This window comes from Polypterus senegalus, chromosome 6 (assembly GCF_016835505.1).
Source record: "Polypterus senegalus isolate Bchr_013 chromosome 6, ASM1683550v1, whole genome shotgun sequence".
Classification (NCBI taxonomy): domain Eukaryota; kingdom Metazoa; phylum Chordata; class Cladistia; order Polypteriformes; family Polypteridae; genus Polypterus; species Polypterus senegalus.
Window position 1 is genome coordinate 59,205,966 of NC_053159.1, and position 20,155 is coordinate 59,226,120.

Consider the following 20,155-nt stretch of genomic DNA (forward strand, 5'->3'; position numbering starts at 1 on the left):
CTAGCCAGGATTGGGCAAGATTCCTTACCCAAATGGTAGACCAGCACTTCAGCAGCAAGAAAAGGAAGGCAAGGATCATCCTGCCTCGACCAGGAGACCTCCACAAGATGTCAATATGAAAGTGAGTACACTGGCATTCCTGCTGGGACAGGTTTAGGATCCTTACCTAGTCCAGAAGCCAGTGCATGATACAAGGACAGATGGAGACAACTTGTCAGGACTGCATGCTCCCTTGATATACTTGATGGCAGCATCCATGGGCTAGGATTCGCACACGGACATCTGCAGTCCCATGAGGCAGCCCTGTTTTTTTCTGTGGGTGCTGCCGGGATTAGTAATCCCTGCTTTTTCAGTCTTCAGTCTGACCCAAAAGTGCTTCCAATGGGTTATGCCCTAACACCAAAATTACTCTCGGGTACAAGCTAAAAGAAGCCACTCAACCTCATCCAGGCAAGTTGGAGTTGGATGTGAAGGACGGACAAAGATCACCTGGAAGAGTGGAAGAAGAAAGACAGAAAAGAAGAATTGTGTTGCGTTTATGCCAATGTTGAAGTCTTTTGGATAGGTACTTGTGAAAATAAACAGACTTGTGTCTGTGCAGTTGTGTCTGGCTTTGGAGAGCTACAATGCCCCTTAGTGGTCAAGGCACACATATCTAGGAATCGAAGGGCAATCCTGATCCTCATACATTATAAAGTATAAATTTAGTGTTATTTTGCTTTAATGCTGATAAATGTTTTTAAATGTGGTATTTAAGCGATTTGCACTCAAGCAGGATTCAGGGACTTCTGATTTAATTCTACCTTGATTTCACTATATGCAGGGTTGGCACATTTACCTGTTACCTATTTTCCACTTTTAGAAATCTTTCTCAATTATCCTTTTTTTTACTTTGATACATTATTATAGAAAATGCAGTTTTTTTCATTCCAAAACTGACACGGACAAATAGTATCTCCTTCAATGTATTAACACTCAGCTGGGATTTTTTCAGAACTATACAGAATTCATTAAGTGAAAAGTCAAGATCAAAAAAAAAAAATTCTATAGCCTTGGCTAGTGTAATATAAATAACATTTTTCCTTTCTAATTCCTTGAAAACCAGTTTCCCACTAATCAGAGACATTATTTTTTTCTTTACTCCATAAGCAAATAAGGTATTACTTTTTCTAGTAGTTCATTAATCGGAGAGTGTGTTTTCACTTAATGCAAGAGCTTAAATTCCATAATACAAAGCTCTTCAGGATCTCATTGAGTAGGACATACTCCAACTTATCTGCATCCTCACATCCACTGGTTGGACCTGGCATTCCATGTATTCAACAAATGTTAAATAAAGCACTCAAAAGGATCATGAAACTCCTCCTTCATATTGCCATACTCAGCCAAAACATCCAAATGGCCATTTCTGTGTGTGGTTACAAACTTTTCAATGTGCGTTAATATTAAATCCTCTTGAAGCTTACAACGGAGCAGTGTAACCTCATTTAGCTAGTTGCTACATCCATAAATTTTGTGCAGAAGCTGCTGAGAATTAATTTTTTAATTGTGTCCGGAAAATGAAAAGTAGGCCTTTCTAACATCACATGTCAGTAATAGTCTCATATGACTTGGCCCCTTGAAAAGAAACCAAATCCTCCCATGAGATGGCACATTTGTCGCTACTTACCTGCTGAAAAATAAGAATCACAAAAGCTTTTCCACTCATCAATGCAAACATTGTAAATATTAAAATATTTGCATATTAGTTGGGCATAATGTGTTCAAAATTACTTTTCCAAATATACTCTGTATTTCTTTTCAGATATTGCTCCACCTGGCCTGGCATCCTACACAAAGGTCTACACTTTTCTTACTGCCAGAATATTTCTCAATTACCTTTACACTGTGCTTTATGTAAATCACCTGTTTTACTAGGCAGAGAAAAAAAAATCTTTTATTTCAGTTAATGCCAACTTGCAGGTAAACATACAAAGAGAATTGACACTGGAGAGTTTTAAATCATTTTAGCCTTTAGCATATACATGTACACAAATAAGCAATTCTCTAAATTCAACAAATTAACAATTCTCCAAATCTCAATAGCAAAAATTTGGTGGAGTGAGCCTGCACTGGAAAAAACACACCCTAATATCACAATTAGTCATATAAGTAAAACAAAGTTCTCCATTGGTGCCCAGTGCAAGTGACTTATGATAGGTGCATTGGCCCTATAAGCAGAGAACTGGTTACAAATGCCAGCAAAACTATAGTGCGATGACACGCATGATTATTTATAAATTTGTTTGCCAGTACCAGGAATACATTTATATAAGCTGCCAAATATACCATAGCAATGATATTGCACTACAAATATGTTGTACAGAAGTCAAGTTGCATTTACAGTATATCATTAGAGCAATCTAGATGAGAACAGGCCATTCAGCCCAAAAAAGCTTATCAGTCCTCTCTACTTTATTTTTTCTAAAATAACATCAAGTCTAATTTCAAAAGTCCCTAAAGTCCTAATGTCCATAACACTACCTGATAGCTTATTCCATACATCTATGGTTCACTGTGTAAAGAAAAACTTCTTAATGTTTGTGAGAAATGTACCCTTAATAAGATTCCAACGGTGTCCCCTTGTTCTCGATGAACTCATTTTAAATAGAACATTCTCAACCCACTGTATTAATTCCCTTCATAACTTCAAACACTTCAATCACATCTCATCTTAATCTTCTTTTGGTTAAACTGAAAACGCTCAGCTCTTTTAACCTCTCCTAATAATTCATCCCCTGTAGCCCTGGAATCAGCCTGGTTTCTGTTCTCTGGGCTTTGTCCAGTGCTGCTATGTCCATTTTGTAACCTGGTGACCAAAACTGTACACAATACTCCAAATGAAGCCTTGTCATTTATTACAAAGCTTGAGTAAAATCTGCTTAGACTGCTATATAACCTAACTAGCAAAATACCCGCTTCGCAGCGGCGAAGTACGGCCTTAAAATTTTTATTAAGAAGAAAATTAAACCTTTTTAAACTAAAGGAAAATATACCAATAATTATTTGTTAAGGATCTCTTTGTATACCACATTGTCAGTTCGGCCCTCCGGTTGGAATATGACCAAGCTGTGCGCTGAGCTTACTCTTGAGCATGCAACGTACAGTTGGCCATGTGAAATGTAATCTTGTCTCAAATCTCACAGCTTGGATTGCTGCTGTCATAATCGGTGTGAGTTTCATGGTTTGTTTCAATTACGACAGTATTTGCAGGACTTGTGTTGAAGTGACATTCGGCATCTGTCAAGCGTTGTAAGCATACAACCGGTTTCTTCGATAACTTCACATCCAGCTTTTGAGAGTTTAAACATTCATAAACATCAAAGTGTCCACTACTGAAATCGTCACCTGTGAATCTAAGATGTTTAAGAGGCATTGGCGGTTGTCGAAAGGTGTAAAATATTTGTCCATTTCGGTACACATGAAAGCGACAACCGAAGAATTCAGCGGCAGCCATCAACTCACATGCAGAACCATAGGTGAAGGGCTTAAACATTTCACTCTTATAGTGCTCCTGTGTAGTATAATTATCTCCTGTACCGTCATCAGTCCACACCTTGAACCTGTCCCAGTCATTCAATACATAAGACACAATCAGGGCTCTAGAGTGCGACCTAATTTCTCAATGGTGCGACTAAAAAAAAATTCAAAGGTTGCACCGGTGCGACCAGCCGTTCGAGGGGGAAAAAAAACTAAACTCCGTGACTCTTAAAGTCTCCCTGTTGTTCAACAATAGACACACATTAGGCCCATATCGTGGTCTAAACCAATCAGAGATAGTGAAGGGCGGATCCAGCCCCCCCCTGATTGGTCGTGGTCCAGATATTCATGTACGTGTGTGTATGTTTGAAAATGCATGTGATGCAGTCAGACAGAGAGAGGTGAGTAGCCCATCAGGTAAACAGTGGATGTAGCCGTGGATTATGAGAGATGAAAAGAACGATTGACAGCTTTTTCGCTAAGAATGTTAAGTTAGGGCCTGATCCGTCCAAAAATCATAACCAATGCTCTGACACGGAGCCATCAACCTCCCAAGTTATAGCAAGCCCTGGTCCGGAGACGGCATTAGATAATGAGCCACATACGATCGAGTCCGAGCCCACTGAAATTAAAAGGGGTAAAGTGTATACATTTCGAAAAGAGTGGCTTGACCAGTTTCCCTGGCTAAGATACAGTAAAGCCGATAATATAATGCACTGTATTTACTGTAAAGAGTGTGGGAAGACCATGGCCGGCAGTAGTGCATTTGTGACTGGTTCTAATACATTTAGAATTGAAACGCTGAAAAAGTACAATGCATCTATAAAACACATTACATGCCGCGATAAATGCACTGCTCAAGTGTCACTTCTCCCTGCTGCCTTTCAGCGGCAGGCAGCAGCAAACAGATCATCAGACGAGGCCGAGATGATAATTAAGTTTAACGTTGCCTACAATATTGCAAAAGAAGAACTTCCCTTCACTAAATTCAAGTCCGAAATAATTCTTATGAAGAAAAATGGCTTGAACGTAAACCCGACGTACAGCAATGATGTCGCGTGCGCCCAATTTATAGGAGTCATCACAGATACATTGAAAAAAAGACGTCTGTGCAAATTGCGAACAGTGCGTACATGGCATTCCTGATCGACGGAGACACAGATATCGCTACAAAGGAATGCGTCATTGTGTACGGTCGTATCTTGCGGAGAGAAGGACCGGTGAATATACGTATTGGACATATTGAGGTCGAGCATGCTCATGCCCAAGTCTGGAAGATTTTGATGCTAGAGAGAGTGTGGCCAGCTGGTTTAGTCAAGGCCAAAGATCAAGAAGGCCAAACTACAGGAGTTGGCCATCCGAGGGGCATGTGACTGCAATGGAGGATAGTCCATAAGACATTGAGCCATGAGATGTTCAGTTTGAAGCCCTTAAAACACTTAATTTAGATTTTCTTTTTAGTTAATTTATCTTGAGATTTTTTAAGTTTAAATTTCAGCTCAGTAAAGCACTTTAAGCACCAACACTTTTTCAGTAAGTTACCTTTCTTGTAGAATTGTGCTTGCCTTCAAATAAAGAACTTTATATTGACCAGATTGTTAGTTAATCATTTACAAGTCAATATTGCCTATATGGACAGCGATTAAAAAAAAACAAATAAAGTGAACTTGTAAAACTGTGGTGTTAAATGTGATGCGGTTGAAAATTTGGGTGCACCTAACTTTTGTGCTGGTGCACCTAAGAAAAAAAGTTAGGTGCACCAGTGCAACAAGTTAGTCTAGAGCCCTGACAATGTTCCTCCGGATATCAACAGTGAGCTTGATATGGCCGTGCAATATGTCACACAGAGAATGGAAAAGGCAGGTGCCATCTCCGGGCATGGAAACCACTCGGTAAGTGACAGTTCTTTGATCGATGGTGATCACCTCAATAGACATGTTAACAGGGGTATGGTTGGAACGATAAAGGAAATGGGTACCAGAACAATGTAAAGTAAGTCTAAAATACCTACACAATAACTATAATCGTAAAAAACGAACAATAAAACAGCGGAGAAGCCATGGATTAAATAAAAAGGCTGTAGTTATCAGCAGGGAGATGTGAATCCCGTGGCGAAGCAAGGAAGGGAATGTAGAGACCGGTGCGACGGACGGCCTTATATAGGCAGGCAGCCAACAACGTGGGAGGCGTTGGGATGGGGGACCCAACGCCGCCTTACACGGTGATCGAGCTGCAGGCTATGGACGTATATATGTACGTAAGTAGGATTCAGTTAGCGTTGGGAACCCGCGTACCAAATTTCTTGAAGATGAGCCCATAAGTAACAAAGACCGTTGGAAAGTTCAATATGGCGGCCGACAGTGGCATCATACCACCGAAATAAGTACGTACATCGGTTTCGGTTAGCGCAGGGAAGCCGCCTACCAAATTTTGTGAAGATGGGACCATAAACAGGAAAGTTCAAGATGGCAGATGTTGTCGACCGTTACGCGTAGAATTTCGAAATGAAACCTGCTTAACGTTTGTAAGTAAGCTGTAAGGAATGAGCCTGCCAAATTTCAGCTTTTTACCTACACAGGAAGTTGGAGAATTAGTGACGTTGGAAAGTTCAATATGGCGGCCGACAGTGGCGTTATACCACCAAAATAAGTACATACATCAGTTTCGGTTAGCGCAGGGAAGCCGCCTACCAAATTTTGTGAAGATGGGGCCATAAATAAGAAAGTTCAACATGGCGGTCATTGCCGACTGTTATCGACCGTTGCGTGTAGAATTTCGAAATGAAACCTGCTTAACTTTTGTAAATAAGCTGTAAGGAATAAGCCTGCCAAATTCCAGCCTTCTATCTACACGGGAAGTTGGAGAATTAGTGATGAGTGAGTCAGTGAGTGAGTAAGTGAGTGAGGGCTTTGCCTTTTATTAGTATAGATATTCTGCTAGCCTCCTAAACGGCTTCTGACCACTGTCTGGAAGTTCACAGTGTTGAGTCCAAGAGTCCTAAATCCTGCTCATAAAGGTGTACTTTCGATTTTCAGACCTCCCATTGTATATTCAAACCTAACATTTTTACTTTCTACATGTAATACTTTACATTTACCAACATTAAATTTCATCTGCCACAAATCTGCCCAGACCTGTATGCTGTCCAAGTCCCTCTGTAATGATTTTATGGATTCCAGATTATCTGTTAATCTTGGTATCATCTGCAAACATTACCAGCTTGTTACTTATATTCCTATCAAAATCATTTATATATTGTACATTAATAATAGTAGCAGCCCTAGCACTTACCCTTTTGGAATACCACTCTTAATGTCAGCCACTTCTAATGGGGTTTCTCATACCATAACCTTCTGCTCCCTGTGTCTGAGCCAATTTTGCATCCATATACTGCCAGTTCTTTTAGTTTGATGCCTAACCTCTCATGTGGCACCTTATCAAAGATAAAATATCATATGCTCCACTTTGATCATATCATTTTGTTACTTCCTCATAGAATTCCAACATTTGGTAAATAATGACCTCCCTCTTCTGAAACCATGCTGAATGTTAATGCCATGTGTTGCACAATCTTATTCTTAATAATTCCTTCCAATATATTTTCCTGTAATGCTTGTTAAACTTACTGACCAATAGTTGCTTAGGACTACCTAGTCTCAATTTTTATACAACGTGATTGCCATTTTCCAGATGTTTGGAATTTCCCTGGTTATGTAGCGATTTCCTAAAAATCTGCATCAAGGGTTTATATATGTACACACTAACCTCCTTAGGAAATCAAGAGTAAATATCTGGTCCTGGTGATTTGTTGACTTTAGCCAATTTATTCTAAGCAGTACTTCTCCCTCTACAATTTCCAAATTCCTCAGCTTCTCTTTAGTAGTTACTTTTAACCCAGGAATGTTATATGCTTTCTTACAAGTGAAGACCTCAGAAAAATGTGAGTTTAGAGCATCTGCTATTACAATCTGTATTTTTTTTTTATTCCCCTTTACCGTTCCTGATGCACTTTAACTGCTCCATGACTGTTCCTTTAATTACTAAAAAAAATTCTTTCAGTCATAATTCACCTTATCTGCTATATCCCTCTCTAACTGCCTTTTAGTCTCAATGGTAGCATTCTTAATTACAGCTCAAATGCTGTAAATACACACCTTACAGTACATTTACCATCTTCTCACTAAAATAAAACAAAAAATAGTATAACCTGCTTTGTCGATGTTAGATAACTATGGCACTGCACTATAATAGATATGACCTAAAAGCACCTATTATTACTAGCTATTATTATAACTACCTAAATAAACTAAGTAAAAACTAAGCTCATTTACAATTAAGACTTGTTCTGCCAAAATTCTATATATTTTTACCCCAGTATAAATATTTTACAGTTGTGTTGCTGGAATAAGGTTTAATGCTTTGCGTAATATGGCTGGAGTGGTTCAGATTCCTGCTGGAACATGAAGAAATAGAAACAAAGCAGTACAATATATGAGCAAGCAGGTGAAGGTTACAGTTTTGTGCAAGCAATCCCAAGAAATGAGCTTGAAGCAAAACTTTAATTGGAGAGCTGAATTCTGCTTACTTCTCCACTTAACTTCATGAAATGAAACTGACAAACACTGCTGTCAGAGCAGTGGCTTCACCTACATTTTATATTGGAATGGAACAGAGTCTAGAATTAACTATTTTTCAAACAACCCCTCTGCTATACAGGTTTTTTTTTTTAAGTGGTCCGTGTTATAACAAATTTTAAAATTTAAGCCAGAAACAGCAATTACCTTTTAATCAATTTTGTCTAACTTGAAATTGAAATACTTTAATTTTATGGATGAGAAGCCCAAAGACTGGGTATAGCTCTCCAATGGATTAAGATAACAAATATATATATATTTTTTTAAATGTAAACTCTTTTATCATTGCTAGCTGAAATGCAAGTGCCCTGCCAGTTTTTTTTTAACAATACATCTCTGATAACTATCAAATGCACTGCTTTGAGTGAAGAATTTGTTCTTTTTGTGCATGATTGGATTCCATAATTGTGGTAACTCCATGTTGGGTTGGAACCATGAACGCTATTTCTTTGTATTTCCTGGTTTAGTGTAGTTTCACTAACAGAGGTTTAATCACACATTAATAAACTGGATGGCTGGTTGAATAATTGAGTAAATGACATGGCACTCGCATAAGCTGGGCTAAACTACCATTTTTTGTGTTGTTCTCGCTATTGAACCACCATAACCTCCACTATATAAACTCCTTGTTTTGAAATTCAATCTACTGTGCATGTTAAGTTGTGATAATAATATACAAGGAAAATTTTATGAACATCCATTCATCTGTTTTTGAGAATTGCATGGTGAAACTCCATGAACCCTATATTTTAATTTACATGAACAATAATACATATACAAAATTTTATGAAAGTAGATTGTCATTTTTGAGTAATAGTAATTCATTTACTTCACCTGTCATCAAAAGGGAGAGAGTGTAGACAAGGATACTGAGAGGTAGACCTGACAAATAGGACCATTCAGAGACAGTTTTATTTAGACTGTGTTAGTACTAAGGTACATGAGCACAGTTATAAGTTGCCCAAACATCTTTATTACAGTCTGCATGTAAATGTAGGTTAAGCTCCTCTATTAGGGAAAACTTACCATCTCTTAATCCATATGAGAACTCTCCTTCATACTGCCCACCTTTGCCATACTGCATTACACCATGTCCATGCAGTTCTCCAAAGCAAAACTGTCCCGAATATGTGTTACCTGCAGGAGGTATATGAGAAAAATCTGTTTTGTCATTTCAGTCAGCACTTGCATACATAGTATTTGGTTTTACTAGACAGATACTCTCAAGAATTATAGGATCAAACCTACAGCAATGAGTAAAGCACTGATGCTGCATCATACACTAATAAAATTCTCCTACCAATTGACTTAAAATTTTTCCAACTAGACTTTGTAGTTTCCATCATGTGTCACTTGATTTTTTTCTTAAAGTAGAACCATCAGAATTAAGCTAGAAATCCACCTCTCTAAATTGAACACTATTCCTTTAGTGGAGGCAGCATGAAATGATTTTTATCTTCCTTCACAAATTGAGAAATATTAGTAGTTTCCAGAAATTTAGTCAATTTCAGATACTTTGAGGTGTTCATAGGAGACATTAAAACAGAAAATTGCATAGCACAAATGTACTACTAATCTAACTATTAACTGTCAGTTATAGAATTTACCAGCTTTTTATTCGGAGCCAGCTATAGACTATAATTATTTGGTGTGGACTTTAATATTCACATAGATGAGGAAACTGACAGATTATTAATATAGGGATAAGAGACTTGGATTTTTTTTCCTGTTTGTTTGTCAAAATCACAAAGAATCTACTTATATAATACGCTACTGTGGCTGTTCGTTTGTCTGTCCAGGATTTTAAATCGCCTGTAGCTTGCAAACCGTTTCACTTATTGACCTGATATTTGGTACACATATACTACGTGACGTCTACTATCCGCTTTCAGGGAGATGATTTTTATTACTCTTTTTATTTTATTGTAGAATCAACTCTCGGCAGTGCGCAGCAGAGAAGCCATGTGCCGCATGTATACGTGCATCGTTCTCATTCCTTACCACCTTCGCTGTTGCTTCCCCTACCCCTTTATATCTTTAATCATTCCTGAGGCAGATTGAACACTTAAATACCAGATTAAGTGAAAAATGAAGAAAAACGTACTAAATAATTTCAACACAAAAACTAACTTAATCAGTTTTAACACGAAAAGATGCCAACGAAAGAAGAGAAGCATCGGGCCGCTAGGGTGGACAAAAGAAGAGCTGCTCAGGAAGCAGTAAGCACATCAACCTCTGAGCAAATGAATGATAAAAATACAGAGATAGTGGATAAAAACTAGGAATGCTCAAGTCAAGTGTATTTACTGCACGTTATCGTGCAGTGCGCCGTTACTGATATTTTTATAATATAACAGACTTTAGCCTAACAGAGGAGGGGAGAGGTTAGGAGCATGAACTGATACAGTGCTTTGCTGCACCCACCACATGACAAACCAAGTCAGGATCTCAGATTAGGACCCGAGTGCAGCCATGCAATGGGTGACACCTTAGCACCACACTAGTTAAGATGGAGTGGAACAGTGTAAAGTTTTTTATGGTGGCGGGAGTGTCAATTCTACCACCAACCTCCAGGTTTTTCCCTGGGGGTTGGACGGCCTACATGCAGGGCTGGATGTAGATTAACGTCATACCCAGGACAAAGCAATTGCAGGTTAAGCGCTCAAAGAAGTAGAGCCACTTTTGGCATTTACAGGATTCGAACCAGCCACCTTACCAGTGCAAATCCCTAGCCTCAGAGCCACCAATCCGCCCATGAACTAAGCAGGTCCAAAATTGAAAACTGGCTTTTAAAGTTCAAAGTGCAATAAAAGTCCTAAAATATACCAAAAATATCTTACAAAAGAAAAAGACCAACCATAAAAGTGTTGGTTGTAGAAGCAATTGAACCATTGTAACTTTATAACTTGAAAGCTTAAACATTAAAAAAAAAAAAAAATAGGAAAAAAAAAATTACAAGAGGGCAAAAAGGATTTGCCTATAAGGCAATACACAGTGCGACAAGTTCAAATTCAAGAACAAGCAAGAAAATTAAAAAAAAAAAAAAAGGTCCATAATGTTCTATCAAATGAGACCAACACAACTCTTCAATTCCCCAGCTCACCCATTGGTTGCACAGCCAGCGGAGACACCACCAGCCACGGTCCTCACCCCCCAACCCCCATCTACGTGCCTCATGCAGCTCCAGCCAGACCACCCAGAGTCAGTAATCCTCCCATCATACTTCACGCTCCCTTGTCTTACCATCAGGACTAGGACTTCACCTTAATCACCACCACTTTACAACCAAAAAAAAATCAATAGGGGAAGAACCACCTGTAGAGCACCTACACTTTGCTCCTCTGTGTGGCCAACAATCACGCTGCCTCTCCACACCCAAGGCTGTTCTCGCGGCTCTGTTTCCACTCTCTCCATTCTTTCTCGGTTTTTCTCTTCTGTCCCATTCAGGCTCCTCTTCTAATGGGGCACAGGTGTGAGATGGCACTCACTCCTCGACAATAATGAGGCACCTGACTGACACTTGCACTTGCCCATGCATACTCAATCAGCCAGGCACCTCCGTCATCCGTGGAGCACAGCACGATCGTGCATACCCACCCCCAGACTGGAGCCTGCATGTCTTGGGTCATAATTATTTATTTAACATCTGCCTGAAGCCACAGACCATCTGTCACATAAACCCTAGCTGAAACATAACAAATTCTTTGAAATTATTATCACATTCTCCAAATGTATGTTCTGTAATTACCCACAAACCATTCCAAAAATCTAGTAAAAATATTTTAAACAGATCACAACACTCATGACACTACTAACATGCATCTCTTTGTCACTGAAACACATCAAAACTTTTGAAAGACACCATTAGGTAAAGTATGTCATGGGTGCTGTAGTCTAGCCTGAGTGAAGGAAATTGAGGTGTAAAAGGTAAGCAAGAACGTGCTTTAAAGCAATTCACCTTGCTGAAGCAAAGGGTTACTTGGCCAATAATCCTCAGCATAAATATTTTACGCTAACAAGAGAGGATAACCGAGTATGGCATCAGAATGAAATGAAAACAGAACACAAAGCATACTCTTACTCTAACTATGCCAATTAAATATCTCTGTGTTATGAAATGGAGTCAATGCCCTAACAAAAATGGTGTGAGGCCTTCAAATAAACAGCAAAGCAGGCCAGGATCTCCACTGTTCGGTCTAAAAACCTCACCACAATCCTGACAGCCCCCAAAATACTGCCAGAGGCTGCGGCCTACCAGGGTCAGAAATGGGAAAATTGGCATTAAAGTTCAAAATACCTTTAACAGACCCAAAATATATATAATATCTACACAATCTGTAAGAATAATTCAAAAAGCACAGCAAAAATAATCAACAAAGCAGTAACTCTGAGAAGAAAAAATACTTATAAATAACCTCTTCACAACTACAATCACCACTCCTGCGTTTCCTTTGCTCTTACCTAAATAGCCAGGAGTGGCTCAAGAGTGGTGACATCAGAGTGGCCCTGCGTCTTGGGTCACTACTCACAAAATACAAGGGACATAACAGAAAATAATATTGCACACAGTTATATGTTAAATAAATAAACAAAACATAAAGAAAAACATTATTTTACACAAAAGAAAACAACAATTAATGAAAACTCGCAAGAAGAAAATGAATATACCAAAAAACCCAGTGGAACTTGAACTTCAGGGCAAAGCGCTGCCTCCAGCCCTTTGTATAACAAAAACTGTCAAAGAGTATTTTTTACTGCTTTGTTCTTATAGTACTGTGCATAACTGCATTGTGAGAATGAAAGATGTACTGTATATTCATTCACGTCTTTCTTTTTAAGCTGGAATGAATAACTTGTCTGTGATGAAGAAATCTTTATTTATAAATTCTGTTTTCATCAAATATGAATGGAAAATTTAAATTGAGGTGAAAATTTCTCATTTTCATTATAAACACAGCATCTACTATACAGTTGCACTGCATTCCGAAGCTGCTATTTTGATGTCACATAACAGGTACTCTGCGAAAAACAGCACCTACAACTGCAGTTAAAAAAAAATAAATAAATAATGGACACTGCACAACCCATAAGAAAATGCTTATGTTTCACCTATCTAACTAGCTAGCCCATAAATGTTACAAGATTATTTGAAAGCCTGTTAAAGAGCAATGTTTCTTAAGGTGTCAATTCTCTGAACAAAAACTAAAAAGGGAAGTAGAGATTGTGCCTTAATTATAGAAAAACACAGAAAGATTGTATGTTTTGTTAAGGTGTGTCTATTTTCTGTAATACATAGCAATAAATTGCCCAGTGGGGGCTGGGAAGTCCTGCAGCCTTGAAACCCCTGCAGATTTGTTATCCCTCCAGTATTTCACCAGCTAAAGTTTTTTTTTTTTCTGTCCTTATTGGCCATCTGACCATATCAGACGTATCACTATAAAAATGACATATTAAAAAACTAATCCATAATTGAGGATACTTTTTGTTTATCCTAAATAACTACAGCAGATGCACACCTATTCTGACAGCTTGGAAGACTAATTTGTTGACTAGTTCATGGAGTGTCAGTCAGTCACATAATCTGAACATATGACAAAAATACAATAGGCTTAAGTAATCAGCAGAGTGGTTAATGTTTACCTGTGGATGCCCAATATCGCAAGCCATTCCCATTAATTTCTCCATCTTTAAATTCTCCTTCGTAGTAACTGCCATCTTTCATTACCAATTTTCCATTCCCTGTCATTAACATAAAAAAAGCCTATAAATATCTGAAAGATGCAAATGTGAAAAAGATCTGGACAGAAAATCACAACATAATAAAGTTTCAATATACAGCCAAAAATGCCCAACCAGGTGTAGTAGCACTACTCAAGTGAGTTGGCATTTGCATAGACAGATAGATAGAATTTTATTTGTCGCAAAGGGGTACATTTAATAAAAGCTCAAGAAAAATTATAATCATCAACAACCCCTCCCCATCACCACCAAATACACACCAGAATTACTAAAATGAATGAAAACTTCAAACTTGGCTATAAAGATAAAAAGAGCAGTTACAGTCACAGTGAGACATGATAAAGATGCATTGCCATTTAGATAAATGAAAAAAAAAAAAAACTGAAGACCACTACCACTGCGCCACCATGCCACCCTGTCCACATATTCAAATTCTTTAAATCAAGCAGGGTCAATTTGGAGTCACAAATAAACTTAAAGAACATATCCTTAGAATATTGGGGAAAAACTAATTTATCTGAATAACAGCCCATACGTACAAGGGGAGAATGTGTAAACTTCAAGTAGACAGGGTCCTAAAGTTGCAATGCAGCAGCACTGATCCATTAAATTAATAAGGTTGTGTCCAGTACCAGATTCTGCACACCTGCAATAGATGGGCTCATTTCACAATTTTCTACAATTTACCAAAAATGGCCTTGTGATGAACTACTTGGAAGTGCAAATTCTGATTCTTAAGTGAATCTTCTTTTTTTTTGTTTTTTGATTGGTTGCTTGAAAAGTAGTGGATGTATATTTTCTCATTTTGAACCTAAAACATGTGAATTTTTTTTTTAAACAGTAAAATAAAAATCCTTACCATTTTTTTTTCCCAATTTCCATTCTCCTTCATAACGAAAAAAACTGTTTGGATACACATAGAAACCATATCCTAGAAAAGACATGTATTTCAAAATAGCACAAACATGTTAGAGGTGTTGTCTGAGAAAACCAACTCAACTTTATGTAGCAAACTGATACAGTTTATTTCTTTATCATTAATAGTTTACTCAGCAGAGTGACAGCAGGATAAGACACCTCTTACACATATACTTAAACCACTTTTTTAAACAACAAGGTGCTGCATAGAATTGTATTATTTGCGATTACAAAACTTAAAATCTGTGTTACTGTAATAAATTATTATTATTTGAATGCACTTTCATAAACTATGAAGCATTAAGACCCACTAAAATATGAACCTCAGTCTGACAGAAACACAAGGTGCTTTCTATATTCACTCCCTGTGTGTCTGAGGTTTCAGTCAGGACTGTAAAAATATTAACTATAACATTGTTGCAGATCAATACACAAATATTCAAATACTCCACACCTCTGACCAGGATAACCAAGTATTGAACATGAATGGAAAATGCATGTTCTAAAGAAAATATGTTTTAATCATCATTTTGGTCACAGGACTCTGTCCAGCATCATTTCATTGTCTTTAGATCTTATCTGGAAAGTTAAACAACTTTAATGAAATTGCAAAAGTCATTAAATACAGTATACAGTATTGTAGCTATTGGGATCAGGTTATACTAATTGAGGTGTCAGTTAGTGCTGCTTTCACACATCTAAAGACATTGTGGAGTTAATTTTAGCCTGAGACACTATGTGGAGCTTTGCATATTCCTACCAAGGGCTTTTTCCTGGAATTCAGCTCTTTTTCTAGTTTAAAAAAAAAACAATATACAGGATAGGAAATAATTTTGACTAATCCCGGTTTATTGAAAATTGATATATATTCAAGACTAGCAAAATACCCGCGCTTCGTAGCGGCAAATTACTGCCTTAAAATTTTTGTTAAGATGAAAATTAAACCTTTTTACACTGAGGGAAAATATACCAATAATTATTTGTTAAGGATCTCTTTGTATACCACATGGTCAGTTCGGCCCTCCGGTGGTAATATGACCAAGCTGTGCGCCAAGCTTACTCTTGAGCATGCAACGTACAGTTGGCCATGTGAAAAGTAATCTTGCCTCAAATCTCACAGCTTGGATTGCTGCTGTCATAATCGGTTTGAGTTTCATGGTTTGTTTCAATTACGACAGTATTTGCAGGACTTGTGTTGAAGTGACATTCGGCATCTGTCAAGCGTTGTAAGCATACAACCGGTTTCTTCGATAACTTTGCATCCAGTTTTTGAGAGTTTAAACATTCATAAACATCAAAGTGTCCACTACTGAAATCGTCACCTGTGAATCTAAGATGTTTAAGAGGCATTTGCGGTTGTCGAAAGGTGTAAAATATTTGGCCATTTCGGTACACATGAAAGGGACAACCGAACAATTCAGTGGCAGCTCAACTCACATGCAGAACCATAGGTGAAGGGCTTAAGCATTTCACTCTTATAGTGCTCCTGTGTAGTATAATTATCTCCTGTACCGTCATCAGTCCACACCTTGAACCTGTCCCAGTCATTCAATACATAAGACACAATGTTCCTCCGGATATTAAGAGTGAGTCTGATATGGCCGTGCAATATGTAACAAAGAGTATGGAAACGGCAGGTGCCATCTAAGTAAGTGACAGTTCTTTGATCGATGGTGATCACCTCGACAGACATGTTAATGGGGGTACGGTTGGAAGGATAAAGGAAATGGGTACCTGAACAATGTAAAGTAAGTCTAAAATACCTACACAATAACTATAATCGTAATAAACGAACAATAAAACAACGGAGAAGCCGTGGATTAAATAAAAAGGCTGTAGTTACCAGCAGGGAGATGTGAATCCCGTGGCGAAGCAAGGAAGGGAATATATAGACCGGAGCGATGGATGGCCTTATATAGGCAGACAGCCAACAACGTGGGAGGCATTGGGATGGTACCCGCGTACCAAATTTCTTGAAGATGGGCCAATAAGTAACAAAGACCGTTGGAAAGTTCTATATGGCGGCCAACAGTGGCGTCATACCACCGAAATAAGTACGTACATTGGTTTTGGTTAGCACAGGGAAGCCGCCTACCAAATTTCGTGAAGATGTGACCATAAATAAGAAAGTTCAACATGGTGAACGTTGTCGACTGTTATGCATAGAATTTCGAAATGAAACCAGCTTACATTTTGTAAGTAAGCTGTAAGGAATGAGCCTGCCAAATTTCAGCCTTCTACCTACACGGCAAGTTGGAGAATTAGTGATGAGTGAGTCAGTGAGTGCTTTGCCTTTTATTAGTATAAGCCATTATATATATATATATATATATATATAATATGTAATGGCTTATACTAATAAAAGGCAAAGCCCTCACTGACTCACTGACTCACTGACTCAAAATTGCTGTAGTGAGAAACGTTTAAGTGCCGGGTCTTAGCTAACATTAAATAAAGCCGTGGACATCGCAACATCACACAACAGAGCAACTCACGTGAACTGACTGAACGCAGTACGAGTGATCACTTCCATGCATCAAACCTGTTCAAAAAACGCATTACACAATTGACAAGGTAGGAAAAGAATATGCTCCGATATATATAGATACGTATGCCCTGTGCTTTTTACAGATGAGAGCAGGTTCACCCTGAGCACGTGACAGAAGTTAAAGGGTCTGGAGAAGCCATGGAGAACATTATGCTGCCTGTAACATCATTCAGCATGAGCAGTTTGGTGGTGGGTTAATGATTGTGGCATATCCATGGAGGGTCACACAGACCGCTACAGGCTTGACAAAGGCACCTTACGTGCCATTAGGTATCAGGATGAAATCCTTGGACCCATTGTCAGACCCTATGCTGGTACAGTGGCTCCTGGTGCACGACAATTCCTGGCCTCATGTGGTGACAGTATGCAGGCAGTTCCTGGAGGATGAAGGAATTGATACCATTGACTGGCTACCACACTTTCCTGACCTAAATCCAATAGAACACCTCTGGGACATTATGTTTTGGTCCATCCAATACCACCATGTTGCACCTCAGACTGTCCAGGAGCTCAGTGATGCCCTGGTCCAGATCTGGGAGGAGATCCCCCACAACACCATCTGTCATCTCATTAGAAGCATGCACCGATGTTGTCAGGCATGTATACAAGAACACAGGGGCCATACAAAGTGCTGCGTACAATTTTGAGTTGCTGCAATTAAATTTTAGCAAAATGGACTAGCCTGACACATAATTTTTTCACTCTGATTTTTGGAGTGTCTTTAAATTCAGGGCTCTGTAGGTTGATCATTTTCATTTCCATCAAACGATGTGGCATCCTTTCGTTCCTAACACATTACCCAGTCTATATCAGTATAGATATCCAGGAGGATTTCTTTTTCCCATTGAGATCTGATGTGTTTTCAAAGTGTTCCTTTAATTTTTTTGAGCAGTTTATATACACACATACACACATATATATATATATATATATATACACACACCACAAATGGTAAATAAGCTGTTATGAAATGAAAGTAATTGATAACAAAACATTCAAACAAACTTAATTCAATTCAGTAAAGGATTTTAGCAGAACTGGGAGAAAGGTGGAATGCAGCAGCAGTTCATTGCATAGCCCACCAATGCGCATACTCACAATGACACTCATATGACTGGGGCTAGTTTTGAAGTGCCAATGTGATTGATACTAAAGACAAAGTGATGCATGGCTCTGCAGTTGGATGCTTCATGGAATTATAGGGAGAATGGCAGTTACTGGTGTTGACTGGCAGGTGGTCTTGCAGCTTCTGGGACCATCCGTAAAAAAATGTAAAATAACACAGGCAACTTACAGTTAATAATTAACAAAATCAAAAACAAAGAATAAAGCACATAATAAACTAAAGTAACAACATGATTAGCATAAATCAAAGAATCAAAAATGAACAAAAGAGACATAAACATCACTTTATTCTGCAGCCAGGGGATGAACCCTGGATGGGACATTATTGTAAAATGATTCAATGTGGCCAGGTTCTAGCAACCCACAGAGACTTCTTATTTGTGGAATGTCCTCATGTGCCAGATTACATGTGCACTGAGCTAGCTGATTGAATGACCCTGACATTCACACATGCAACTCTTGTTCATTTCGATTAAAACTAAGATAATTTTTTCCTCACCTGAGCAGAAAAGTAGAATAAACACTAGTAAGCACTTTAGATATTCAAAACTTATGCAAGAAGCATAGATTTAATGCTGTTTGTATTAGAAAGACCCTGCCAATAAACGGGTAAGTTAAAAGAAATTTGCAAGGATGTTATGCAAATGTTTTGAATTTAATTAAGCAAATTGAAACTAATCAATACGTTAATACTGTGAAAATGCAGAAACCTGAAAGAGTAACTGCATGATACTGCAAAACTGACAATACACATGACCTCGGGGCATTATTGGTGCCTTCCACGTAAATGTTGAAACTAATTAATGAATTAGTATAAGGGTAACCGAGGAAACCAGGAAAACAGAGTAATTAACAACTCAGATTTTATCTGCTTGTACAATTTTACTTTATTTATTAAACCATGTATTACTTTGCTTAGTAAAGTATTTCAGAATTCTTGAATATCAACCTACTTCATATCATGTGCGTGACACTTAAACCGAGTGAAGGAAATACAACTATACACAAAAGAAACAAATTTTGCTTTAACTCGGCTAAATGATCAACAAATGAACGATCCCATTACAGTACAGCAGTATACCATGATATGAATGCATTTCAGTTATCGGTTATGATTAGCGGCGTCGCAAAAATATCTGGGTTCGGTAAGGACTATTACGTATTATTTTATCACATAATACCTACTTGTCAGAACATAGAAATATAGTTATACATCTCTTACCATCACGAAGATTTTTCTTCACCTCCCCGACGTAAAACCGAGAACTTTTTCTCATTTCCCCAGCAGCAGCCATACTTCCGGCGAAGCGTCCTTGGAAACGGCGTAGCTAAGGCTTTTTTGACGGGTTCCAAATTGACGTAATATCCGCATGAGAAAACAAGACGTGAAAGTAAACGTGCGAGTCTTTAACCAAACAGTTCAATTAGTTTACGAGGGGAATTTTGAAGTTATTTGTTGTTTTTGCGATTGTGAGAAGGTCCGCAGCCCTTGCGTTATCGTATTGAATCGTTTTGATGTTAAACCTACTATTATCTGTCTGCTGACTTGAATGATGGTATGAAATGAGTTACCCCGTCAGAAAACTATAGTTAAGTGTAATGCCGTGGTTTCAACACCACATCATGTAAGTTTAACATTTGAAGAGTGACATCTAAATACATAATGGGTAGT

At 38.2% G+C, this 20,155-nt stretch overlaps 1 protein-coding gene across 2 annotated transcripts in view; it reads right to left on the bottom strand.

Annotated features, from left to right (window-relative positions):
- Nucleotides 1-19,801, bottom strand: part of LOC120531055 (MORN repeat-containing protein 1-like) — a 428,485-nt gene extending 408,684 nt beyond the window's left edge. For both annotated transcript variants that reach the window (XM_039756051.1, XM_039756050.1), the window contains exons 1-4: nt 19,706-19,801; nt 14,752-14,823; nt 13,794-13,892; nt 9,180-9,290 (exon numbers count right to left, since the gene is read on the bottom strand). In XM_039756051.1, coding sequence (XP_039611985.1) covers nt 9,180-9,290; nt 13,794-13,892; nt 14,752-14,823; nt 19,706-19,778 — 355 coding nt within the window. In that variant the 5' untranslated portion in view covers nt 19,779-19,801. The remainder of the gene's footprint in view (nt 1-9,179; nt 9,291-13,793; nt 13,893-14,751; nt 14,824-19,705) is intronic.
- Nucleotides 19,802-20,155: the final 354 nt, after the last annotated feature.